The sequence below is a fragment of the Stenella coeruleoalba genome, assembly GCF_951394435.1.
Source record: "Stenella coeruleoalba genome assembly, chromosome: 5".
In the NCBI taxonomy this organism is placed as follows: Eukaryota; Metazoa; Chordata; class Mammalia; order Artiodactyla; family Delphinidae; genus Stenella; species Stenella coeruleoalba.
Window position 1 is genome coordinate 141,575,004 of NC_137150.1, and position 27,204 is coordinate 141,602,207.

At 56.3% G+C, this 27,204-nt stretch overlaps 1 protein-coding gene across 3 annotated transcripts; it reads right to left on the bottom strand.

Annotated features, from left to right (window-relative positions):
- Positions 1–1,850: 1,850 nt before the first annotated feature.
- WDR4 (WDR4 tRNA N7-guanosine methyltransferase non-catalytic subunit) lies at positions 1,851–27,204 on the bottom strand. Of its 3 annotated transcripts, XM_079922765.1 has the most exons (11): positions 27,101–27,204; positions 25,365–25,430; positions 24,225–24,368; positions 17,423–17,579; positions 16,726–16,838; positions 14,124–14,184; positions 8,036–8,134; positions 6,545–6,609; positions 5,578–5,761; positions 4,830–4,899; positions 1,851–3,978 (listed from the first exon to the last, which is right to left on the bottom strand). In XM_079922765.1, the coding sequence occupies exons 1-11, from the start codon at positions 27,187–27,189 to the stop codon at positions 3,782–3,784; spliced, it is 1,245 nt and encodes a 414-aa protein (XP_079778891.1). In that variant the 5' UTR covers positions 27,190–27,204; the 3' UTR covers positions 1,851–3,781. The 3 variants fall into 3 exon arrangements, with proteins under 3 accessions (XP_079778891.1, XP_079778889.1, XP_079778890.1); XM_079922764.1 differs by having other exon boundaries at positions 3,863–4,899; XM_079922763.1 differs by lacking the exons at positions 24,225–24,368; positions 25,365–25,430; positions 27,101–27,204 and adding an exon at positions 18,033–18,356.

Here is a 27,204-nt window from a genome sequence, read left to right on the forward strand (position 1 = left end):
ACAGAAACCAGGAGGATGGCTGTGCTCCTGAAACTGGTAACAACCAACACATCACCAACTTGACCTGACGGACATTTACAGAACACGCTTCCAGCCAGCAACGATGGGACATGTTCTCTTCAAGGGCACATGAAACCACCACCATATTGGAGCATAAACCAAGGCTCAATAAATCTAAAAGGAAAGGAATCAAAGTATATCGAGACCACAATGGAATCAAAACCAGAAATCAATTTTAAAAATCTGAAGAGAACACATCCAACGTTTGGGAATTTAACCACACTTCCAAACAGCCCATGCAGCAAAGAAATCACAATGGAAATTAGAAAGAAAAATGCACGGCAACACGCACAGAACTCAAATCAGTGCTGCAGGAAACCAATCCGCAGCATTCTCTCCACATTTACACAAGAAAGCTCTCCCAAGACAGGAGGCCTCAGCTCCCCGCCACGGTGATCTGCTGGCAGGCCTGAATGGCCCCACGACCTGCGCCGGCTTCCCCCGGAGCGGTGATCCACGCTTTGTTAAGGCGCCTTTGCTGAGAACAGGGTCAAGGTTAAGCCTCGACACGAAGTGGGCTGCTTCACTGGCCCGCACACAGCGGCCCATAACTCCAAGTCTGCCCCTTTGCAAAGTTAAACCTCAAAGGCTGAGCAAGAGAATGTACCGGTAGGGGTTGAAATGAATGAGGGTGGGCGGCGCTGTCCAAGTGCCTGCGGGCCAGCAAGGGCCCTCCCGAGAGAAACGCTTACGCGTGTTCCAGGACAGCGACCAGCTCGCTCCCCGCAGCCCAGAAGTGGGAACTACTCAAATGCCCACGTGACAGTGGGGTGAGCGCGCTGTGGTGTTTTCACACGAGGGAGCAGTGAGAGTGACCACCACAGCCGTACACAACAGCATGAGAGGCGGCGAACCAGCGCGTTGGGTCGGCCTGGCCTGGGGGTAGGGGTGGGGGGTCGGCGGTAACTGCCAGGAGGGAACCTGGGGACCACTCTGCTGTTGCTGAGCGTCCCGGCTCTGGCTGGGACTGTTACCCATTCCGGGCACACTTGCCAGCCGTACACTAGGATGAAAACGAAGGAACAAAACCACTTCAAATTCACAACTGTGGTGACCAGGTTTTTAAAAAATCAGTAAATGAGCCGGAACAAAGCCCAAGGAATCTCCCCAAACGCAAAACACACGGACACTGAGAAAGGACGGAAAACAGAGCTAAGTAGAGGGGTAAGAAAGCCAGCTCAACTCCTCCGCCCCCTCGGCTCAACAGACAAACCCAAAGAAGCCGCTCTTCTCATCAGAGGACGATGGACCGGCCTTCTCAAGGCAAAGCCACGGAGGGAAGCAGGGACGCTGCTGCTACGGGTGAAGACGGAAAAGACGAAAACGCAGGAAATCCAACAGCTGGCTCCTCGCGGGTCTGCGTTCCGCCAACCACGGGAGAAACTTCGGGACAACCGGGGGCACATGAGCAGGAACGGCTCCTAAGTCAGGCTTCCAGCGAGAATTCAGCTCACACTCACCTGAGATTCGTTAAGGTCCTTTGATGGAGACGCTAGTTCCAGAGACGCGGACGGGGTTTCGGGACCAAGAAGAAGCCACGTCTGCCCATGGGGCTGGGTGGAGCCAGGGCCCCCAGGAGGCGACAGTCCCAGAGGGAGGCAGCCCACGGGAACGGGCACCACAGCAGAAGAGAAGGCTGCTGCCTATCTCCCCCTCCCCCCCCCCCACACCTGCTGCCGGGCCTCTAGCGGCCGAAGCCCTGGGAACGGAGGCACGGATCACCAAGTGGGGCGGGGCTGTGTGGGAGAAGCAGCAGACCAGACCACAGTCACAGTCAGCCCGTCAGTATAGCCTGGTCTCTGACACGTGCGTGTGTAGCTTCGATCAGAACGCAAGTAACTTTAAAGCAACCCCCGGAAAGGCGGGAGATGTTCGTGGCCCCTCTCACCGTGCTCTGCTCTCCCGGACAGGCTGCCTGGCACTGCCGCTGTCGTTAAGTCTGAGCCTCCCCATCAGGGGCAAGAGGCCAACCTCACACACCCCTGAGCGCCACCCCTGCTGCCCGGAGCTGGGACACCGGGGTTCCAGAGGCTGCTCCCCTAGCTGCCCTCAGGGACCACGTGGAACGCGGTGAAATGAACCAGTTCCTCTAAAACACTGCACAGACTTGAGAGAGCGCGGTAGGGACTGGCAAGGCTCTCTGTAGAGGACCAGAAAATCAAGGCTGTAGACTGGGCAGGCCATCCGGTCTCCGAGGCAACCATCCCCCTCTGCGGCTGCAGCCCCGAAGCCGACGTCGTCCACCCCCAATCGAGCAGGCGTGGGCGTGTCCCGGTAAAATTTCAGTGATGGACACTCATCTCGAAATCTTTTGCTTTTGACTTTTCCCAACCCTTTAAAAATGTAAAAACTACGCTTAGCTCACAGACCACACAGAACTGGTCAACAGGCAGCATGTGGCCTGCGAGCCCGTTTGCTGACCCCTATCTTAGACAAAGACACCAAAAAGAACAAACCTAAATTGCTCCTAAAACCAAGAATTCAGAGCAGACTATTATCACAAACCCTTCCTGGGCCCGATGCAGTGCTCACGAGGTCAGGCTCCCCCTCCAGGACCATGGCCAGGGCACCCCACTCTGCCCTGGGGACCCCATTCCATCCCAGGCACACCCCCTCTGCTCTCCTTTGCCCGAGACAGCCCCCCATCTGGGGAGGTCCTGATGTCCCTTGTGGGAAGTTACCCCGGGCGGTTCACAAACAGCACTGTTTTCAGATCAATGTTTAAAGTAAAATAAGGCACTTAGGAAAAGTTTGAAGCCTTGCAGCTTCTGATACACAAAATGATTTGTGTCCAAGTACCCTGTGAAACCCCAAACCAAAGAAATGTTTTTCTTCAAATCAAAAGGCAAATGTTTCGGTCGGAAACAGCGCACTCATCACAAATGGTTCCACTCAATATATTCTGAGATTAGCTCCAGGTGCTGCTGCTAAAATTTCTAGAAGCTGCAAAAAAGCTCATCTTTATTGATCAGTAATTAGAATTCAGCCGACCCTCCTGCTCTGCAGCACGTGCACAGAGTGCAAACCGAAATCAAACATACACAGCATCACCCGTCACTTCCCTGCGGAGTAAGCGTGCAGCCGGGCTTCTCTGTCCGCACGCGTCGCGGACAAGCTCCCGTCTCCACCAGCGCCGGCGAGGAGCTCTCCGCACCCCGAGGGGCCTGAGCACCGGAGCCAGCGCTGCCCAGGGAACCGAGGACTTAACTCCCCTCAGGTTTACGGCCCCCGCGGTGCGCAGCCGCCTGCTGGACAGCGTAGTGGACCATCCAGGAGGGCGAGGGGACTGGAGAAAAGCGCGGGTGTGCACCGCACTGCTGGAAAGACATCCGTCCGCGTCCAGGCTCCCCTAGAGGAAGCCGCGTGGACGAGCAGGAAAGGACAGCGCCACAGCTGCAGGGTGACGTGCCCTCCAGTGTGAAGGGAAGGGGCTTGGAGGCGCTCACTGCTCAGGCATAGCGGCTCACACGCTGCATGGCCTCCCTCCAGCCAGAGGGCTCTGCTCAGCAACAGAATGTTCTAGAGCCCAGGGTCCCGCGTCCAGCTACCTGGCACGGCCCCAGGTGTCCGCTGAGTCGGGATGGACCTCGCCGCCCCCCAGCCCGAGTCGGGAATGAGGTCCCCCCTTTGCCTGCGTCAGGGCGCTGCGGGCAGGAGGGGCGAGCACAGTGTCCCGCCGCCCCGAGGCGCCGAGCACCCCCAAGGAGCGCTCCGAGCCGAGCTAGGACGAGCAGCTCCGTGGTGCGCGCCCCGCCTTCATCTTCTTGGTCTGCCCGTTGGACCCGCGCGGTGGCCCCCTGCGTCGCTTCTTCTCCAGCTGCTGCTGCAGCCGTTCCTCCTTCTTCTTCAGGTAAGTGGTCATGTTGTCGCAGGTGGCCTTGTAGAGGCTGCTGAAGCCACTGTCCGTGCCAGCAGAGCCTGTGCGGAACAAGAACGGGTGCCAGTGTGCCACAGGAGCGCAGGGGCTCTGCTTCTAGCGGGGGACGTGGTGGGCCGGAGGGACCCTCCTGCGACAGTGACCACCCGGCTCTCCGTGGACCTGTGGCGCCTCCTCTGGTATGGCCCCAAGGATGCCCACCTCCTGGTGGCCACACCTGGCTGGACCGAGGACTCGCTTCTAACAGGACATGCGGGGCCCGGAGGTCCCCGGGAGGCCAGGTGCAGAGGCTGTGGCTGCGTCCTGTCGGCACCGTGCCCCTGCTCCTCTGCACTGGGGACTGGGGTGTCCTCCAGCCAACAGCCAGCGGGGACCTGAAAACTGCCAACCACCGAGCGGCCGGATGCAGACCCCGCAGGGCCCACAGAAACAGTGGGACGTGCGGGCCGCTCTAGCGTCTATACACACCGAAGCTGCGTTTGCGTCCCCAGAGCTCGGAGGACCCAGGCCTCCATCTGGACGGTGGCTTGTCTTCCCAAGAAGTCTTCTGAGCAATCATTTCTTTATTCGAGTAAAGGCACCTGAGTTCCAGGGCTGAGTTAAAAGCACCCCCTGACACAGCCAGAAGCTGCGTCCCAAGAGCCTGCCTTCTGCCAGTACAAACGGAGGGGCTCTCGGCACCTCAATCTCCGTTAAGGGAACCAACCAGGCCCCGGCTCACAGCAGCTCTGCTGTCCCGACGCGGACGCAGACACACACACCACACCCACCACAGGCCCTGCACCCTCACCCACAGAACAGCTTCCTGCTGCGTTCCGCGCTCTGGAACCAGCGTCCGCCCGCACCCACGGCTGAACATGACCCTGCAAAGCAGGCCAGGGCGGGTCCTCACCTTCCAACATGGCCCAGTTCTCGCGAAGGTGAGCACAGACCCTCTTCGACACAGCACTTTCAGGAAGAGACTGAGAAGACGAACGGAAAACCTTTATTGGAAAGAGGCCGGTGGACAGTGGTGACCCCTGTACTCACAGGAGGCGGAAAGGCCGCTCTCCCCGGTTCATCAGGCATGGCAGCGACCGCGGCTCGCCACGCAGGACTCCGCCCAAGGTGTCTGGAACCTGGCAGGTGCCAGCTGGCGGCACCACTCACTGCTAGTTTTCAGATAAAGACCCCCGAGCGAGCTGCCGGGCGCTCTGAGCACTCGTCGAGGCCGTGCAAGTTTGCAAAGGCTCTGCGGGTGTCACCTGCTTCTCCCCATGGCACCTTAGACACAGGACAGGCGCGAGGTGACATCCCTGCTTTACGCACGGCTCACCCAGGCCACCTGCAAGGAGGGGCCCCCTCACTGTCCAGCGGGACCACTGCCCCAGCTCAAGGCTGCGCCGAGGCTGCAGATGTTAAGGGCTCACCACTGCGGGCTTTTCTCCTAAAAAGACGTGTCAGCAGAACAATCACGGGAAATACATACCAATGACAGCAATTCACCCCGAGACACCCGTGCAGGCGCCGTGACACTGAAGAACCCGGCCAGGCACCCAGCTCCCTGCACCCACGCCGCAAGCCCTGTGGCCGCTGTCCCCCAAGGACACAGCCGCTGGCACGGGCGTAGTCGACGGAAACAGCGGGGCCGCCCATCTCACCTGCCACTGGCCGCCCACAGGCCTGCAGAGCACGAGGGGGGCCTCCCGGCAGTCCTGCAGGACCCACAGCCCCCGGGCCTCCTCGAAGGCGGCGTCCCACACTCTGTGCTGGAAAGTCAGCTGCTGCTGGTAGACCAGCTGCCGCCGGGGGACGTCCAGCTGGAAGAGGCAGACCACGGGCAGCCTTCCCAGGGAGAGAGGGCACGATCACGACAGCGCCCACGGGGGCACTCAGCCCCGGGCCAGCCCCGCCAACACCTCAGCGGCAACCTCGGGACGCCCTGAGCCCGGAGCCCCCAGCCAAGCCATTCCCGCTTCCCCGACCCCGGGAACCGTGAGCTAACGAACGCTCCAGTCCCGAAGTCCGGGGCCAGCTTACTAGGCAGCAAAGTCGAAGCCGTGCAGATGAGACAGCCGCCCTGCCCGCCAAGCAGCGGATGGGACCCCGGGCCGCGCTCAGCCCTCCCCAGCAGGCTTTTTACCCTCTAATCCTGCGTCCTCATTTCCAACATGAGCTCAGCCGCCCACCCCAGGCCTGCTGTCAGGACAAGTGACAATGTGGGAGGCCCCCAAACGCCCCCCCCCGGCACGCAGACAAGGCCCAGGAGGGAACGCTGAGTGGCCCGTGCCCCCCACACCCACCTCGTCAGCACCGCCAGCCCCCCACGGGTCTCCCGTGCCCCCCACACCCACCTCGTCAGCACCGCCAGCCCCCCACGGGTCTCTCGTGCCCAGCTGGGACTGACTGAGGTGGACTCTACCACAGCCGACCCTTCGCTGGGATTCTATCTGCACAGAAGACCAGCCGGGGGCCACTGCTCCCTTCACCCTAGCGGATTAAGATGCAGCGCACAGAAAGGGAGCCGCCCGGCCCGCAGCAGCAGGGCTCGTAAAGCGAAGTTCACTGCAGGCAGACACCGCGCCAGCGTCGCCGTCCAAGCCTCCCGAACGGGCCGCGTGGGCTCACCCGTCACACAGGAGCGCCACGCAGTCCTCCTGGCGCCAGTAAGTGATCCTGGACGCGGCGAACCTCTGAAAGGAAAAGCAGCGGCTTCAGGGGTGTCAGCCTGGCAGGACCTGACGCCGGTTGCTCTGCTCCAACTGCGAGCATCGCTGCAGGACAGACGGTCCCCACGTGTGGTCCATGACAGGCAAAGAGAAGACACTGCAGGACTCTCTGCACACCAGTGAGGGCACAGCTCACAGGGAATTCCGACACACGGGGCAGACGGCAGAGGCCGCTCCGTGGCTCTGGCCCTCCCTCCAGAGCTACGCCACATCTCCAAGGCCAATGGAATTGCTCAAAAAGGAGGGAGGACAGAGCACACGGGGAGGAAAGGAAGGCGTGCACGTGAGCGTCCACACGCTCCGGCAGAGGAAGCAGCCTGGGCTGGGAGCCAGCAGAGGCGCAGGGGGCACGGCACGCCCACGCACAGCTCTCGGGGGCTGCCCTGGCCGCTGCTCCCCTCTACGCTTTCTCCTCGCCGTCCAGGGATGTCAGGGGTGAGCAGAGCGCAGACGGGAAGAAGGCAGAACGAGCAGGCCTCTCTCTGCCGCAGCTCTAACGGGGGCACCGTGGCTGCAGAAACCCAAGGCGGAGGCGCGCACGGGGGCAGCCAGGGCAGCTGGAGGCCACTGACCCAGAGGGCCCTGAAGCCACTGGGCTGGGTGGCCACGGCCCTGGGGTCCTGGGGCTCCGACCCACGTCAGGCCTACCTGCCCACGTGCTACAGAGAGGTCTCGGGGTGGACGAGAGAACCGAGAAGCCAAGGACGAGGGAGGAGAGTCCTTCAGTTCAGGCCCAGGTCTCGTTAGACACGCAGCAAAGCCCCGTGCCACGGGCTGCCACCCTGCGCATCATGACCCCAGCCCCCAGGCCAGCTCTGCAGGCCCTGGAAACGCATGAGCAGACCCTCCCTCCCCACCAGGCCCAGCTGGGCCTCTGGAAGCTGCCAGAACCGTCCACGTGTGATCAGCTGGACCCCAGCCAAACAGGGCACCCGCCCGGGAGCATCAGAGCGAAGAACCCCGAGAGCCTGAAAGGCAGCCCACACCTTCTCCCCTGCAGATCCCCTGACAGCTGAAGGCTCAGGTGACCTGACCTGGGGATGCTCTGGCCAGTGCGCCATCCTGGGGGCATGAGGCTGACCCACGATGGACAGAGGTAGGGAATCCTGGGCATGCTCAGCTCCCCACCAGGCACCACTATTTTTTCCATTTCCAAGCAGGATTAGAGACCTTTCTGTAAATTAGTGGTCTGAATGCAAACACGGTAAGATATAAATTTTTTCCCATTTACATGACTAGGTGCCTTCAGAATTTGAAATACACGATTCCTCTCAAGCTGGAAGAAGTTTACATTGACAGGAAAAACACTTTTCCAACGTAAAACGAATTTTTTCCACAGGATCCATGACTGGAGAGACGCCCTATAAACCAGAGACAAACGTGAGGTTACCTTGTTGCTCCAGGGCTCCGTCGGCTCCTGCAGGCTGGGCAGGTGACAACAATGCAACTCGCGGCCGCTTCTGTACTGCCAGAGTCTCAGGGTGCGGTCCTGCACACACCAAGGGCGGGTCAGCACCCAACGAGGCGTCCAGGCTCCACCGGGTAGTGGGAATAACTCAGCTACGTCCACTGCACCTCTCTCCCGGCTAAAGGCTCTTTGCTTAGTAACAACTGTGCAGAGTCGCACAAACCAATAAGTAAACATGGGTGACCCCACACAGCCAAATGGGCAAGGACACAAGACACCCTGTCACATGCCGGAGGTCAAAGACAACACCTGCTATGCTCGGGCTGGGAGTGAACACACACGCATGCACGCACGTACACACACGGACCATCAATGAGCATGCATTCGCACAAGGAGAAACACATGGGGTTGATGAGCATGTGACACCTGTCCACACATCACTGTTTAGGAATGGGTGAAAAGACGACATCTGTTTGTTACCCATGAGAGTGTCAACTGGCATGGCCCTGATGTGTGCGCCAAAAATAACATAAATGCAAAAAAAGGAGGGTTTAGCAGGAACAAGACAAAGATGCCCACTTTGGCCACTTTTATTCAACACAGTAATGGCAGTCTTAGCCACAGCAATCAGACAAGAAAAAGAAAAGAAATCCAAACTGGAAAAGTAAAACTGTTACTGTTTGCAGATGATGTGATTTTATATATAGAAAAGCCTCCACCAAAAGACTACTAGAAATAATAAATGAATAGAACGAAGTTGCAGGGTACACAATCAATGTAAAAAATCTGTTGTGCTTCTACACACTAACAACAGACTAAAAGAAAGAAAAATTAAGAAAGCAACCCCACTTACAATTTATTTAGGAATAAATTTAACCAAGGAGATGAAAGACCTGTACTCAGAAAAGTATAAGACATTGTAGAAAGAAACTGAAAACACAAACAAATGGAAAGATATTCCTGCTCATGGATTAGAAGAATTAACATTGTTAAAATGTACATTATAAACTAAAACAATTGAAGACTCACTCCAATCACTATCAAAATCACAACATGTTTCAAACATAAGACAAAAAAATCCTAAAATTTATATGAAACCACAAAAGACCCAGAATAGCCAAAGCAATCTTGAGAAAGAATAACAAAGCTAGAGTGTGTCACGCTCCCTGATTTCAAACTATACTGCAAAACTACAATAATCAAAATGGCATGGTATTGGCAGAAAAACACACACACAGATCAATGGAACAGAATTGAGAGCCCAGAAATAAACCCATGCACTTATGGACAATTTACAACAAAGGAGTAAAGAACATACAACAGAGAAAGGGCAGTCTCTTCAATAAATGGTGTGGGGTAAACTGAACAGCCATATACAAAAAAATAAAACTGGTCCACAATCTCAAACCATACACAAAAATGAACTTGAAATGGATTAAAGACTTACACGTAAGACCTGAAACCGTAAGACTCCTAGAAGAAAACACAGGCAGTACACTCTTTGACATTGATCTTAGCAATATCTTTCTGAATATATCTCCTCAGGCAAAGGAAATAAAAGCAAAAATAAACAAATGGAACTATTTCAATCTAAAAAGCTTCTACACAGCAAGAGAAACGATCAACAAAAGGACAACCAACCGAATAGGAGACGATATTTCCAAATCATATATCTGATAAGTGGTTAATAACCAAAACAGATAAGGAACTCCTACAACGCGACAACAAAAAACCTTTAAAAATGGGCAGAGAAGGGGCTTCCCTGGTGGCGCAGTGGTTGAGAATTTGCCTGCCAATGCAGGGGACACAGGTTCGAGCCCTGGTCTGAGAAGATCCCACATGCCGCGGAGCAACTGGGCCGTGAGCCACAACTACTGAGCCTGCGTGTCTGGAGCCTGTGCTCCACAGCAAGAGAGGTCGCGACAGTGAGAGGCCCACGCACCGCGATGAAGAGTGGCCCCCGCTTGTCACAACTAGAGAAAGCCCTCGCACAGAAACGAAGACCCAACACAGCCCTAAATAAATAAATAAATAAATTTATTTATTTAAAAAAAAATGGGCAGAGACTATGAATAGACATTTTTCTAAAGACATACAGATGGGCAACACGCACATGAAAAGATGCTCAACATCACTAATCACCAGGGAAATGCAAATCAAAACCACAATGAGATATCACCTCACATCTGCCAGAATGACTACTACCAAAAAGACAACAAATGACAAATGTTGGCAAGGATGTAGAGAAAAGGGAACCCCCGTGCACTGTTGGTGGGAATGTAAACTGGTGCAGCCACTGTGGAAAACAGTATGGAGGTTCCTCAAAAAATTAAAAATAGGGCTTCCCTGGGGGCGCAGTGGTTGAGAGTCCGCCTGCCGATGCAGGGGACACGGGTTCGTGCCCCGGTCCGGGAAGATCCCACATGCCGCGGAGCGGCTGGGCCCGTGAGCCACGGCCACTGAGCCTGCGCATCCGGAGCCTGTGCTACGCAATGGGAGAGGCCACAGCAGTGAGAGGCCCGCGTACCAAAAAAAAAAAAAAATTAAAAATAGAGCTACCATATGATCCAGCAATTCCACCCCTGAGAAGAAAACAAAAACCACTAATTTGAAAAGATATACGCACCCTTCTGTTCACTGCCACATTATTTGCAATAGCCAAGATCTGGAAGCAACCGAAGTGCGCATCAACAGAAAAATGTGGTACACACACACACACACACACACACACACAACACATTACTGAGCCATAAAAAAGAATGAAATCTCGCCATTTGCAGCAACGTGGATGGACCTGGAGGGTATTATGCTCAGTGAAATAAGTCAGATGGAGAAAGACAAATACCATATGATTTCACTCATACATGGAATATAAAAAGTAAACAAACAAAACAAAAACAAACATGCAGATACAAAGAACAGAGCAGTGGTTACCAGAGGGGAAGGGGTGGCGGGGGGGGCAAGATGAGTGAAGCGAGTCAACTGCACTGTACTGTGACGCATGGTGACTAAACTTTCGGTGGTGAGCACACTGTAATGTATAAAGAAGTCAAACTGCAGTGTTGTCCACGTGAAACGTACACGTTATAAACCAACGTTACCTCGGTAATACAAAAAAGAGGAGAGGGTTATATGAAGGAACGTTTGTTACAACACTCATTAAGACGGCAGGAAATAGAACCACACATCTAAGGAGAAGGACCAGACAATGAGTGAAACGAAGCAGGGTCCACGCCAGCATCCGCCTCAGAAAAGCCCCTCCTGTGAGTGGGATCCCTTTACTGAAACCAGACGTGCACAGGCCACATCCACCTGCGGAGCAAATACGAAGTCTGATGAGAAGAACCTCTGTGTGATTTAAACGACCAAGAGAGAAAGAGGAAAATTAACTTCCCCCAAATGGTTAAGGCAGGAAGCTCCGGGTGCTGGGACGTGAGTATGAATGTCTTGCCGTCAATATGGCTGATAAACAGGGAGACGAACGCACGTCTACAGGTGTCCCCACTCGCCCCTAGTCCTCCCAGGCGACAAGGGGTGTTTTAGAGCAGAGCCCTACAGGACAAAGCCAATCACGGGGAGATGCAGACAGAACCCAGATGCTGGGGACAGATGATGGGAACAAGAGGCCTTGGTCTCGGGGACGCTGGGACACATGTAGAGAAGAGACAAGGGGCCCCTCCCCACAAAGGGTGAAGACAGGACACCGAACCCCACCCCCATGAGAAAAGGAGGACTGACTGACCCAGGAGGGCTCCCAGAGGGATGCAGCCGGGTGCCCGAGTCTGACACCCAGGCTCGCAAACCCAGCCCCAATGCCATTAGCGGACGGACCACCAGACATCGAGGAAAACCTCCAGCTGGAAAGGTGTGTGACACACAGGGAGGAAAGGAAACACACACGGGAAAATCCCTAAAAAAAACACACGCCACAGCACCGCAAGGAGTCCAAAGTCTCCATTCAGGATGCAAGGATGGGGGCTATGAAGAGAGAACGTCCCGAGGACGAGAAAGAGCCTCTTGGAAAGTAGAAACCACAGCGGAAATGAACACGCCCACAGAAGGCTGCAAAATAAAGTTGAGAAAATCTCCCCCAAAGCAGAACAGGGAGCAGGCACATGAGAGAAAAAATATGAAAGGAAAGAATCAAGAGTCAGCGGGTCAAACATCCAACTGCACAAATCCCAGGAAGAGTGAGGCGCGGACGGCTCCAGAGGGAGGGAGCCTAAGGAAACTCCCAGGTCTGTGGACCTGAAGACTCAGAACGGACAGAGCCACTGACTGTGCAGCTAATTTCAGGGCCCCCATGACACCCCCGCCCTGCTCCATCATTCTTCAGAGCACGGGGTGAGAAGGCCCCCAAAACACGGCCAGAGAGAAGGGCGATCAGAGCCCACATGAAGGACCCAGACTCAATGGCCGCAGACTTCTCAAAAGAAAAAGCAGGCGGAAAACCAAGCAATCTAAAAACCAGAGAAAAGCCTGGAGCAACGGCTTGACAATCTGCAGGGAAACACCTGACTGAGCATCATACACCTGCCTGATAACCGAGTGCTGGGGGCGGGAGAAGGGCACCTCCCGAAAGGCAGGCTCCTTCCTAACCACCCTCCCTCACCTTCAGAAAGCTGCCCCATGACATGTACCCCAAACAAGGTCGGGGGGCACGTTCTGGAGACAAGGAGCCCACCAGCAAAGAGGGAGGGGACGCAGGCAGGACACTGCTGATGCCCATGCAGATGGCAGGCAGCAGCTGACACGAAGAAACTGCTCGTGCTTGTTTCTTGATGACTCGCGTTGTTTGGAAACACCGGCCACCAAGAGGACACAGCCGAAGGCTCCCAGGGCCTGCCTTGGAGGCCACGGCGGGTGGAGTGCTAGTTTCCACCCTAAGCCTTACAGCAGCATCTGACTCTTTAAATAAACATACAATCTGCACTTCACAGCATGCAGGGCACGCAGCATACCACGCCTGGGCCGGGCGGCCCGTGAGGAGGTAGGAAGGCAATGGGATGGGGCACCAGGACGGCCAGCGCCAGCCCTACTGCAGTTCTGTAAAAAGGAGTAGAAGCAAAACGCTGGACTTGACAAAGCTAAGTGGTAAGACCAAAGGTGGTCACTACGCTTTTCTGTGTGGCTATTTTTTTTTATTGTAAAAGAGGCTTACAGCAAAATTCACAGAAACTGGCTATCTCTGGGAACTCCAGCATATTTATTTTCTTCTCTTTACTTTCACAAATCACTTTCAAGAGAAGGGAAAAGTAAAAACCTGTGAGAAACCACACTTGGTGAAGGAAATGGGACGTGGCCACCGCCTGGAAGGCCTGCCTGTCAGGAGTCCATGAGGCCCCCAGCCCACCACAAGCCCCTGAGTTGCATAAAAAGCTAAAGGGTGGAAAGACAAAGATAAAGGGCTGTGGGCAGAGCTTCTGAAAAGAAAAGAAGAATCAGAGCCAGTTAGGAACTCAAAACCTGCACTTCAGCAAAAGTACTGCCTGATGATCCTTCTGAAGAGTGTTCCTTAGAGAAAGGTGCCGCCAATCACTCAGCTGTTAAGGCTTCCGGCTCCTGGGACAGAGCTGCTGTACTTACTGCTCAAACTTCCACCACGGCCAAGTGCCTGGCCCTCTCCACGCGCTCACACAGGGGCGGGTCAGGGACAAGGGCTGAGAGCGGCAGGACCGGAGGGAACCAGGTCCCTCTGGGATTCGGAAAGGGCCGTCTACCAACCGTTCTGACGAGGTCATGGTGCTGTAAGGACCCCTCAGACCGGAGTCCCTGCACACCGGTTCTGGCTCAGTGCGCGCGCGCGCGTGCACACACACACACACACACACACGCACGCACGCACGCACGCACGCACGCACGCACAGCCCTGGAGCAGCCGGCCGGCTCTACCCTGCAGACCACAAGCACCACCTAGTGGACGGCCACCCAGGAAAGGCACGTGCTGACCTCCCAACCACGCTGGGAACAGAAGACAGGCTGCTGGCTGACAGGTCCTCCCCCAGCCGAGGCTCCAGGCTGCGCCCCCACCACGGGGAGCCGGGGCGCCCGTGGGGAGCAGAGCACTTACCCCGGACGAGGACAAGAGCAGCTCGGGGTGGTCGGGCACCACGAAGATGCGGCTCACAAACCTGCAGGTGGAGAGAGGCAGCGGGTGAGCCGGGCTGCTGTGACTCTGCCCCACCCGTGTCACCTCGGAGCCTGACCCCAGCAGAAGCCGAGAGGGGTAGCGTGACTGCGTGGGGAGCACGCCCCGTCCCTCGGGCCCAGAGGCAGTCCCCGGCCGCGCCAGCCAGGAAGGCCCCCGGGGTTCTGCCCTGCTCGGGAGCTGCCCAACCACGCGCTTCAACGGGGTCTGGGACACCAGGGTGACCCGCGAGCAGGGCCGGGTGGAAGGGGGGCAGCGCCACCGACCGCAGCCAGGGCCACACCCACAGGCCTCAGCCGAGCAGCCCAGCCCCCCCAGAAGGCAGCCTCGGGGCTGCAGGCGCGCACCAGCGTCTCTAACGCTGTCACCCTGGGAGAGGGGCCCCCGTGGCTCCCTCGCCTCCACCGGTTCCATCCCAGCCACCTGGAGCCTCACCCAGCCTGGGCCCCGGCCTGGCTGCAGCCACCCTCCCTCCCCAGGACAGCCTTCCCCGAAGGCCCTCAAAAAGGAACAAGAACACGTTGCAGGATGAATGCAGCCTGTGTCCCCCGCAATGGCACGTCCACGACAGCGGGTACGAGCCACCTTGATGTCTTTACAGGAAAGGAGTGGAAACCACAGTTTCCAGGGCCTTCACCAAGACTCTTAAGGAGCAACGATTGGTCATTTATTCGCCGAAATATCCACTGAGTCTAGGACTCGGCGGGAGACAGGCCACAGGAGACCCTGGGTGTCCGCGGAGGCTCAGAAAGGCCCGTCCAGCAGAAACACGGCCGCAGCCATGACGTGAGTCACCAAGGGCACTTTACATTGGCTGATACCCACGCTAAAAAGGTAAACAGACTCAGGTGAGACTAATTTTAATACTATGTTTTGACTTAACTCAATATACCCAGAATGTTATCATCTCAACCTGCAATCAATGTAACAAATTAATAAGGAGCTATTTTTACACTGTTTTTTCACACTGTCTCCGGAATCAGGCATTTTACACTAACTACTGGCACCTCTCACTTGAGACCTGGCGGCTCACGGCTCTGAACTGGCCGGCACAGGCTGAGAAGCCCAGCAGAGAGGGGCCGGGGGGAGGGGCGCTTCCTGAGAGGGCAGGTGGCATCGGGCGGAAAGCTGAGTGAAGGAGGGCGCTGGGCAGCGTGGGCAAGAGCTTGCCCGGTGGAGAAAATGGCACATGCAAAGGCCCCGAGGCACAGTGTGCCCAGTGGGGTGGGGAGCAGCAAAAGCCCCCGAGAGACGGCAACGGGGCGGGGGGCTGGCCGGCCACAGGAACTCTGCTCGCAGGATTACTAGACAACTGAATAAAAGCTAAAACAACGCTATCGTGACGTACAAAGCCAGCAACCATCGCCCTTCAAGGTCAACGTTCCATTCAAAAACCAGGAAACAGGAGCGATCTCAGAATTGAATTAAATCCCTCCAATTCTTCCCCTGCCTCAAATAACACAGTTTAAAACACTTCAGCCAGTTAAACTAAGTGCTTTTCCTTCCTGCAAACTGTAATCAGCCTTTTGCCTCAGAAGAGCGACATTCTTCAGAAACGCCACCCTCACATGACGTCAAACTTCACTTACTAAAGGAGCGCCCACTTGCCAGAAGACAGATGACAGAGCAACAACGCCTGCCTGGACGATTTCAATTGCTGAAGCCTGTTCCTCGTCCCCCGACACACCCCCACTGACCGCTGACTCTACTGCCGGGTGCTGAAGGGCATCGATGCTGGCCTGCGGTGACCACGCACTGGGGACTGAGACCTCGGTACCACCAAGAAAACCTCTGGGAAATGCATTCTGAACAGGGAAGGAGGTCCTGAAGGTTCTGAAGCCCTGGGACCAGGGGGTGAGCTAGACGGGGCCCAGGAGGAAGCAAACCGATGCAGGCCAGGCGTCCAGGCTGGTCCCCTCCTCCCAGGAGGCACCTCTCACTTCGCCACCAGCTTCCCCAGCTGAAGGGTCCACCTGCGTTTCAAACCTGAGCCTCCCTCTGTGGAGGGTGAGGGACTCACTCGGTGGGGGTACAGGGACGGGGGACACTCACTAGTTGGGGCGACGGGGACAGGGGACACGGTGCGGGGACAGGGGTCACTCGGTCGGGGGACGGGGGACACTCACTAGGTGGGGGGACAGGGATGGGGTCACTCAGTCGGGGGACGGGGGACACTCACTCAGTGGGGGGACGGGGGACACTCAGTGGGGGGACGGGGGACACTCACTCGGTGCGGGGACAGGGGACACTCACTCGGTGCGGGGACGGGGGACACTCACTCGGTGCGGGGACGGGGGACACTCACTCAGTGGGGGGACGGGGGACACTCACTCGGCGCGGGGACGGGGGACACTCACTCGGTGCGGGGACGGGGGACACTCACTCGGTGTGGGGACGTGGACGGGGGACACTCACTCGGTGCGGGGACGGGGGACACTCACTCGGTGTGGGGACGGGAGACACTCACTCGGTGCGGGGACGGGGGACACTCACTCGGTGTGGGACGGGGACGGGGGACACTCACTCGGTGTGCCCGAGGCAGAAGGACTCGATGTTGTGCGGAGCCGCAGCCCAGCTCACCCGGATTTTCTCGTCCCGGTCGGCAGTGAGGACATAGCGGTCGTCGGGACTCACGGCCTGTGCACGAGGGTTAGAAGGGGCGGGTCAGCATGGCCGGCTCCCCCCGCCACCCCAGGCCTCAGCTCACGTGTCCCCCGAGGGCCACAGCTGCCCCCCACCTGCTCCCGCCCCAGCCCGGCCGCGCCCACTCCTGTCTCCGGCACCTGGTCGCCTTCCTCTCCTTCCTTTCACGTGTCCCCATGTCCAGCCCGCCACTGAGTCCTGGTGATCTGTCCTTCACGACCCCCCCAGTTCCTGTGAGCCCCTGCAGGGTCCCACCCCGCCCCCGCCGCCCCTGGCCGCAGCCCAGCCCTCGTGGGCCTCTCGGGGCCCCTGGGGGCGCAGCTCGTGGCTCGGGGGCTCCGAGGACGCCTGCTCTTTCCACACCCTTCCCCCTCGTCTCCCTGACCTGGGCCTCCCCCACGTCTAGACCACGCAGCTGCCCCTAACTTGACCGTCCTCTTTCAGCCTGCTGCCAGCTTCACCTCTGAAATCGGGGCCCTGCCCACAGCAGAGCCCAAACCCGCCCACCTGGCACACAGGCCGCCCCCTCCTCGTCCCCTGAGCCGGACTGTAGCCAGCGAAGCGCGTCGCCCACGTACCACATCCAGCAGCATCGACAGGTGTCCCAGCTCAAGCTTGCCGCTCCCGTGCGGCTCCAGCACCGAAAAGGAATAAACGTCCCCAGACTTGTCTGCTACCAGAACCTTCTCCTCAGAGGCCGTGAAGGTCAGGGCTGTGCACCTCCTCACCACAGTCCTACAAGGCCAGAGAAGCCCACGGTCGCCTCTACGGGTCGGCGCCAGGGCCGCCCGCTGACCCGCAAGGCTCCCGCCATGTGGCGGCACCGAAGACGGTGCCAAAAACATCAGGGATGGAAACAGAGCCAAGGCCTCCGACAAAACTGACTTTCGCGATATCTTTTCTTCTGAAAATGTGCTAATGGCAGAATCTGAGCGGTGGGTTTCTACGTGGCCAACGTGAGACCCGCTCAGCCTGACGGTGTGTTTGAAGGCTGTCCTGATAGAGCGCTGGGGGCGGGGCTGGGGGCGGGGCTCTCCGGCCTCCCCCGCGCGTCGTGCGTGGGGGGGACACAACAGCAGCCAGCTTCCTAAACGCCAGTGCGCTCTGGGCCGCGACCACAGCTGCGGAGGGCCCTCCTGCCCCTGTGGCTTCCCATCCAGGACCCCGCCCTCCGCGCCGCCCACCCACCGCCGGCTCTGCCGCCTGGACCGGGATCCTGCACGCGCTGCTCGTGAGCACACGGGAGGGCTGCGATGCTGAGAGCTGGGGGCGCATCACAAGTCCAGATCCTTGATCCGGGGCCACAAGAGCTGTCACGTCTGCGAGCTGGTTCAGTAACGACATCAGCCACGAGGAGCAAAACCGCAAGTGGTGACACAGGCCCCGCCGCCGGCCCGCTCGCCCCGGGTCGGGGTCATGCCGGTTCCTCCTGTTACCATTTTTCATTTTGTTTCTACTGGGACGTCTTCCAGGTAGCAAACTAGGCTCTCTAAGCCTAGTTTGGAGAGACAAGGTGCCCGTATTTTTCATCCTACGTTAGAGACAAGCCATAACGCTGCTTTACACACAAACGCCTTCCGTTTATCTACACGCGTGGCCTCTTCACAGAAGGGCCGGCCTCAGCTTTGCCGTCACCCGAGGGCTGGAAGGAGACCCACTGTCCCCATAAAGAGCTAACGTCCGTGCAGACGACACCCAGCTCACAGCAGCCGGACTCCAGACGTCAGCCTGAAACGGAAACTGAACGTTACGCCCCCCCACGCAGGGCCCATCAGAGCCCCGCCCGCCTTCCGCCTTCCGGGAGGGAGGGGCGAGAGGACAGAGGAGAGAGCGGGAGGCCCTGCTGGGTTCCAGGCGCCGCCACCGGGCTCGGCTGCTGCTGGACGGCCCCCACTCCTCGGTCCCGTGCAGCCCGGCAAGGAGGCGTGATGCCATGAACGTGGGGAAACAACAACAAGGAAAGGGAATCAGACCCCAGGTCAAGACTGATCAGAACTCGCACGGCCTGTGCTGCATCAGCAACACAGCTGCACAGCCTAACGGGCCCACTGAGCATCTGCGCGGAGCGCGGCCACGGCCTGGGGGGGCCGGAGGGGGAGGCACGACCTCCTAGGGGGCACCGGCCTAGGACAGTCCTCGGGAGGCAACAGGCTTGCATCCCAATGAGCTCGCCCACCCCAGGAGGAAGTGAGCCCTCCAGAGCCGGCCCCCTCCCCATTGCAGCCCCCCCATTCCTACTCGCATCTCGCCCCTTTGTCCTCTGCCAGCTGGGGGCTTCCAGCTTCTCAGGCTAAACCGTCCTGGCAACGATTCCAGGACGTGGCTCAGCTGTGCAGGACAAGTGTAGGAATTGGGACCCGTGGGCATCAGGACACAGGTGGCGGACAGCACCGTCGGTGGCTGGCCATGCCGCCCCAGCAGAACGAGCCCCGGGGGCACCAACCTTCGGCCTCCGCGGGGTCTGGGGCCTCAGCACTTTCCCTCGCTCCACAGAGTCACTGGGTTCAAGGCCCAGGCCCCCCCAGGGTGGGTGTGGCCCCCTCCTCCCTGCCAGGGACAGAGGAAGGGCCGCTAGAGCGAGCTCTGAGCCGTGAGCAGGTCCCACAGCCGCTCGGGGCCCTGGCCGGTCAAATGTGCATGAACTGGACGTCAGATGTACTGAGGGTGGGTGCCGTTCTGAGGGGGCCCATCAGATCCCAAAGGGGTCTGTGCCCCAAAGGTGAAGAGCTGCTGCACCCCCTCCAGGGTGACGTCCACTAGACCAGCATGGGGGGGACCGCCCACTGCATGTCATCGCCCCGGCGACTTCAACTCACCCTGCTCTCCCGCAAAAGCGTAATCAGAGAGGAAAGGCGCTGAGCTCAGGGTAAACGCACAGGAAAAGGCAACGGGAGACACGCGACCCCTGCCCTGGGCTCGCCCCGGCCCAGCCCCTTGGCCCCATTATCCAAAGGCTGCAACACGAGGGAGGTCCTGCAGTTGTAATCTGGTTCCTTAATTTCTTCCAATCACATCATGCCTTCCACACCACCTAATGCAAGCATTTCCTACACAAAGTTATTCTGTTGATATCAACTTAAAAGCCAAGAGAGAACGACTAAAGGGAAAACGCCCAGCACCGAGACCGCTAAGGTCTACGGCCCCAAGCGTTATTGGGTCTCACGTGGAAAGAAGCCCCGACACACAACCTTCCAGAGACAAAACAACACAGCACCTTCCCTTCAGTCCACACCCACAGGCCTCGGGGTAGGGGGACCCAGGCACGGTCACGGGGCCAGGCGTCTGAACACCCGCCCTGCCCCGCGCCCGGGGAGGCCTCACCTAAACTCTCTCATTAAGAAGCCCGACGCCACGCAGACCCCTGCTCCCTCCTCAGACCCTGCACGAGCCAGGACCCTTCTAGAACAGCCAGAGCCCCGCAGGAGTGGTCAGTGTGACTGCGAGGGACCCAGGGGTCAAGAGCCCTAACAGTGGGCACACCCCCTCGGTGAAGAATCACCCTCATCCAAAGAGAGGTCAGGCCCGTGGCCTCACGGCCTGGGAGGAGGTGATCTCTAGGACGACAAAACAGGTCTCCAGGGGCAGAAACAGATCCCGCGAAGAAAGTGTCGCAGGGGGAGGCAGGTGCCGCGCGGTGTCTCTCGCTCGGGATCTCTGGATGATGAGATTCAGAGTGATATGGTTTTGTTCCCACTTTGGCCTTCTCTGAGGTTCCCAAATTTTTACATGAACCACAAAAATTCAAGGGGGAGAATGGAAAAAATTGCTGTGGTAGGAAACCACACTGCTCCAGGGACCAGACAGGACACCTGCGAACCTGCCCTCAGCTGCCCTCCCGCAGACCCCACAGGGGCAGGTCCGCACACAAGCACGCCCGTGGCAGCTCTGGACGGCGGCCTGGGGGAGCCTGTCGGCCGAGGCTCACCCGTAGTGTCTCGCTCAGCACGCGACGCTATGTGGGACGGCCGGGTGACAGGGCAGCCGCAGTGGATGGACTCGTTTAACACAAATGGGAAAAACCCAAGTTCCCCAACAGAGAATCAAAGGGAAAAGGAACCACCACCCCGCGGAAAAGCGAAGGGCGTAAGACAGCTCACAAGGTACAAGCAGTTCTTCAGGGTAAGGCTGCTCTCCTCACTCCTAACGAGGCAAGCACGCAAGGTCCCACTTTTCTCTCACACGGCCCCAGGCCCAAGGTTAGATGCTACTCAGCGCTGGGGGGTGCGGTGTTTGCTCCTGCACTCCGGGGGTAAAGGGAAAACCCCTTGGGAAGGCAATTTGTGATCATCGACATAATTTACAAATACACATCTTCAGACTTGGCAATTCAGTTTTGGCAACTTTTACAGATAAATGAGAAAAGTTACGTCTGAGAAAATATGATAATTCACTGAAGCACTTTTTGAAAGAGCAGAACAAGTGAAACGCAGGTAAGAAACGTCCATGAAGAGGGAAGGTCAAGAAAACGACGGGACTGCACGCAGTTGCTCCTCTTCACAAAGCACTGACCAGCACAGACATCTCTGCCATCAGCTCCTTCGGGTGCACCTCCAACACGCCCTTCAGTCCTCAAGACCCCAAGTCTCCTCTGACCCAGGCCTGATCCCCTGGGTCCTCTGATCGTTGCCCAGGTCCCCTCGGCAACCTGGGGGTCAGACGCAGATTTCCGGATGTCCCTGGAGGGCGATCAGAGCTCTAATACATCCCGCTGCAGGCAGAGTCAGCCTGCATGTCCCCGAGGCACCCTGGGGGGCGCACCAGAAGCACGGCCGGGCAGCCTTTACTTTAGCAAAAGAACTACTGCCAGATGCCTTTAGATCGTTTGATTTCCATCTTTTGGGGCAAAGCCCCCTTTCTGAGAATCTGACGTAAGGTATGGAGACTCCACAGACAAAAGTAGCAGTCAGGGTCAAGAAAGGAGATTAACTACTGTTACGGGCTGAACTGTGTCCCCCCCAAATTCATGCTGGAATCTAAAACCCCCCCAGACCTCAGAATGTGGCTGTATTTGGAAAGACAGCCTTTAGAGAGGTGATTCAGGTGCGATGTGGCTGTCCAGGTGGACCCCAATCCAGTGTGATGGGCACAAGAGGAAAACAGCACACAGAGGGATGACCATGTGAAGAGACAGCAAGAGGGTGGCCATCTACAAGCCACGCCCAGGAGAAACCAATCCTGCTGACACCCTGATCTTGGACCTCAGCCCCAGAACTGTGAGGACTAAATACCTGTTGCTGAAGCCGTGGTGTTCGTTACGGCAGCCCTGGCTGCCTCATCAGCCACCATCACCTGCCATCACTGTCGCGGGCCTGCCCTCCCCGCTCCCTACAGGTTGTGGAAGCAAAACCAAGGCTACCCGCAAGGATCCCTGTGGGGGAGCTCAGGGTCAGAAACCCCAACGTTCCCGGCAATGCTGAACCCCGAAAACACAGGACATCGTCTGTGCTCTAAGTGACCCGCTGATGTTCCGGCTACGTTGGCAGGAAGATGCTGCCTCACAGGTCTCCCCGGGTAAGGGTGACGTGAATTCACATCGGCAGGAAGGAGCAGTTCATCATCAATGATCCTGCGGCTACACGGCAACACACATTTAAAAGTCATTCTGGGGGCCTCCCTGGTGGCGCAGTGGTTGGGAGTCCGCCTGCCGATGCAGGGGACGCGAGTTCATGCCCCGGTCCGGGAAGATCCCACATGCCGCGGAGCGGCTGGGCCCGTGAGCCATGGCCGCTGAGCCTGCGCGTCCGGAGCCTGTGCTCCACAACGGGAGAGGCCACAACAGTGAGAGGCCCGCGTACCACCAAAAAAAAAAGAAAAAAAAAAAAAAAGTCATTCTGGGGCTGGAAACTGTAACTGACTGTGGGCGGTAGCTGGAGGGCGCGGGTGCAGGGAGATTCCCCGTACATCCTTTTAATTTTCTGTTTTAAGCTTTTAAAACATGACCATCTATTGCCCACCTAATACACAAAAACACGTATAAGGTAAAAACGAAGTAATGTTACTGGACTTTATTTTTAACCTGACTGGAATCGAGGGCAGAGTGGGTACTCCTTGCTTTTGATGCCACCTGGAATCTGGCTTTTTATCCTTCTCTTAGCAAATAAGATGAGATAAAAATCTTAGAAGTGTAGCTGTCCCAATACAGGTGTGAGTCGGCTACAACAGGAAATTCCTTGACCTTGGCCCTTCAGTAGTTAGAGCGTTATAACCGCACACGTTTATCTCTGATTATGAAAGGGCAGTTAAACCCTGCAGCCCGCAGGGAGGCGAGAAGAAGGGGAAGGGCCGGCTCTGCTCCGTGTGGGTGTTTCCATCAATGTCAAAGAACAATCAAAATAAAGCCCACCTGCACCCTCCTAAGGAAACAGAGAAGGTGCAAGTTAAGAGAGTATCAAAGCCAAAGGGCATTTACATCTGCCCCCAGCCGACTGTCAGCATCACCCACCTCCTCTCCAAAGACAAGGAAGCTCTCGGGAAGCGAGCGCTCAGAAAACCACAGTGCCCCCTCCCTTTGAGGAAATGATGGAGAGAGATGCAGGAGAAGAAGAATAAGTCGGAAGAGCATGCACAGGACTTTGCTGGGTAAGAGGAAACACCCAGGCCCAGTGACAGCTATGTTCTTGCTAGTTACTGACATCATCTCCCATCAATGCTGAGCCCCCAGCCCTTGAGATACTCAAGTAAGTGCACCGACTTAAAAACTCACCAAGTTAAAACCGTGGCCCAGGGCTTCCCTGGTGGCGCAGTGGTTGAGAGTCCGCCTGCCGATGCAGGGGACGCGGGTTCGTGCCCCGGTCTGGGAAGATCCCACATGCCGCGGAGCGGCTGGGCCCGTGAGTCATGGCCGCTGAGCCTGCACGTCCGGAGCCTGTGCTCCGCAACGGGAGAGGCCACAGCAGTGAGAGGCCCGCGTACCGCAAAAAAAAAAAAAAGAAAAACAAAAAAAAAACGTCGCCCAGGTGCCTTAACTTACACGAAGCCCCCGACACACTCCCAGGGGGCATGCTGGCATTCTCTATTTCTGCCACCACAAGACTGGAGAAACAGTGTTTGGAAAGCACGACGGCACAGTGGCCAGGGGCACAGACTCTGTAGCCAGTGACCAGGACAGGGTCCAGCTGAGCTGAGTAACTGGAGCTGCTTCAAAGTTTCCTGAGCTGTGGTGTGGGTGAGAACACCGCCCCGCCCCGCGCCGCCGCACTCACGGGCCTGGTATGAGAATTAAATCAGTTAACACAAGTACAGCACTCGAAACGGCTCCTGGCACAGAACTGGTGCTCTGTGTTAGCTTCTTACACTATCGCTACTGTCACTATTGTTATTGGCATGCAAGTGTAAGCCGTGCGTTCAACAGCGTGATGATTCCACGTTAGCATTTCATACCTGACACTCAGACATTGCCATGGTTTTGTACGGAAAAGAATCAGACGCTTACTGTCATCAGTTAAAGCGAAATAGCTGCCGGACGTGGAGAAGGTGGACGCCAGAACCGTGTCACTCCCCTTATCCACGGGCTGTCCGTCCTCCCTGAGAAAGAGAGGGGGCAGGTCAGGCCTTACCTCAGCAAGTGAGCTGCGCCCTCCAGGCCAGCCCTGTACGTTTATAACGCGATCGGACGTGGAAAATGTGATGAGCTTCACGTAGCCAGAACATAAAACATATTAAGGGGACACGGAGAGGTTAAAGACCACTCTAATTTTTAAGGAGTAAAGCTAATTAAACAGAAAAGTCTCTCAGCATGCACACCAGAATCCCAAGGGCTGAGCTGCAAAGACCCTCAGGGGCCCACTCCCTCAAGGACATGAACTGATCTACAACTAGAGGCAGGGATCAAATCATATTAAGAAAAATAAAGTGGGCCCCAAGCCTGATTCTTCTAAAGAAAACCACCATACAGAACGACCGTACTCTGAAAACAAACCTATGGCTACCAGGGGGGAAAGGTGGAGAGGGATAAACTGGGAGATTGGGATTGACATATACACACTACTATATATAAAATAGATAACTAATAAGGACCTACTGCAGAGCACAGGGAACTCTACTCAATATTCTGTAATGACCTATATGGGAAAAGAATCTAAAAAAGAGTGGAGATATATATAGATGTACAGCTGATTCACTTTGCTGTACACCTGAAACACAACATTGTAAATCAACTATACTCCAATAAAAAATTTTTTAAAAACCATACTCTACTTTTATCTTTCAATTAGCTGAAGTTAATTTCATATACCTGCTTTCAATGCATTTAAAATTGCCCTGTTATTTCAAAGTGCCAATAAAATAGTTAACTACTGACAAAAACGAATTTAAAGTATTTTAAAAACTGCTAATATTCTTAATGATGAATTTGAAAGGTAGTTCCACATTTCTCTCCTGAGGTGGTCCCTGGTTTATCCACACAGCCGGGTAACAGAAATGAAGAATTCAGCAAATAAGACAACAGCTTACTCATTAGACTGAACGGTCCCATTATTCAAACCATGCATCAGCCCTGAAGAGGCTCCCCTACCATCTCACCCTTTATGCTCTTGTGCCTCCTTTTCTGCAGCACTGCAATCATATATGAAGAGGCTGTCATCATCACTAAAGAAAAAAATAACAAAAACATTTTAAAGGAAGCACTTCGGTAATTATAATGTTCATTTCTTTTTTTTTAACCTGGATCAAAACAATATTTGCATAAGGGTCTTATCCACAAGAAACTGTCTCCATAAGATATTTCAGGGAACAGTTAAGGAGCTTTATTTGCTTAACCTATTTATATTTGCCATACATAACTGATATGGTCTGTCCATAAAAGTCAGTTAAGTGAAATAAATGAAGACAAAAATTCAACAGGAAGTAATATACCGTTCTTTGATAACCGGAACATCAGTACAAGATGGCTATGTAAGAACAAGTTATATTCTGATGTTATTGAGTTTTCAGAGGGTCTTTTGCACCCGTTTAAAACCGCCATTACTTGTTTAGAAAAATGTCTCATCTGCCCCAGAAAAGCTCCCATGGCTGCCAAGCATTTACCAGTATAGAAGCCGCCCACCTTCCCTATCAGACCCTGAGCTCCCCCTCCAGTGCCTGGCACAGAGAAGACATCGTGCAAATTTATAGCCTTTAAAGTGCAGCCAAACTCTTTTCACGTGGCACACTGCAGCGCAGGAAGCGAAACAGTCCTCCAAGCCAGAAACTGTGCCAGCCAGCCACTAGATTTCCTCAAAAGGTATGGAATGAAGCAACCAGATGGAGTCTAATTTAGCCGTCTCTCACTGTAGCATGTGTTAGATACCCCGAGGCTCTAAAACGAGATAACCTGGGCCAGACAACAGCTTTGTGAATACATCTGTGAAATCTAAACTTAACATCTTATTGGATCTCTGAAACCAAACACTGAACAAAGAACACAGAGAGTATCTTTACATTTGAGAGACACATTGTTTCAAGTATGGAAGAATCAAAACTACCCTGGGAAAGAAAACAGGGGCCGAAACTTACCACTACTAATATCCAAGAAGCTCCTGGGTCAAGACTATTCGATCAACAAACATTTACTGATTTAAAAATCCCGGGAACGATAAGGAAGGAGCGTGAAATTAGGGAAAGCAAAAGCAAGACCTTGTAATGGGCCACTAGGGAGGTGCGCGCAGTGGCTCTGGAGTACCCCCCGAGCGAGGAGGTGTCAGATAAAACCCTCCAGCCCCGAAGGGCAAGTAGGGCGGGGTCGAGGGATGTGGGCTGGGAGGAGGAAACAGGCACCTACGCAGGAAGAGGGAGGGGAGAGAGGGGGTGCGCCGAACTTGGTGGCCGGGAGTAAAGCCCTCTCCCCAAGGGCTGCCTTCCACCCCTCTCTCCAGAGAGAGTCTGACCAGCGTCCCCCAGACCCCGCAGAGCCCGGAAGTGTTCCACCCCTCTCTCCACAGAGGGTCTGACCAGCGTCCCCCGGACCCTGCAGAGCCCGGAAGTGTCTCGCGCCGAACCCTCAAAGAGCGCCGCAGACCCGCCGCGGAGGGCGCGGGGCCCTGGGCAGGCGGCTAGGGGACCCCTGGGCGGGTCTTGGGAGAAAGGCGCGGAGAGCGGACATTCCGCGGCGCAGGCACGCGGCCGGGCCCAGGTGGCAACGGAGAGCTCACAGGTAGTAGCGGGGCTCCCCGGGGTCACCCCAAGGCGGGTGCAACCCCGGCTGTGCGGGAGACCCGGCGTCTCAGGGCCCCGACGCGCGACCGCAGCCTTGGCTCCTGCTCCAGGCCCAGACCCCTCACCTGCTCGAAGTGGAGGTGGCCAGCAACCGGCTGCCGCCCCGCACCACCAACTCATTCCCGCACAGCGCCAGCCCTGCAGAACCCGCCATGTACCCACCCGCCGC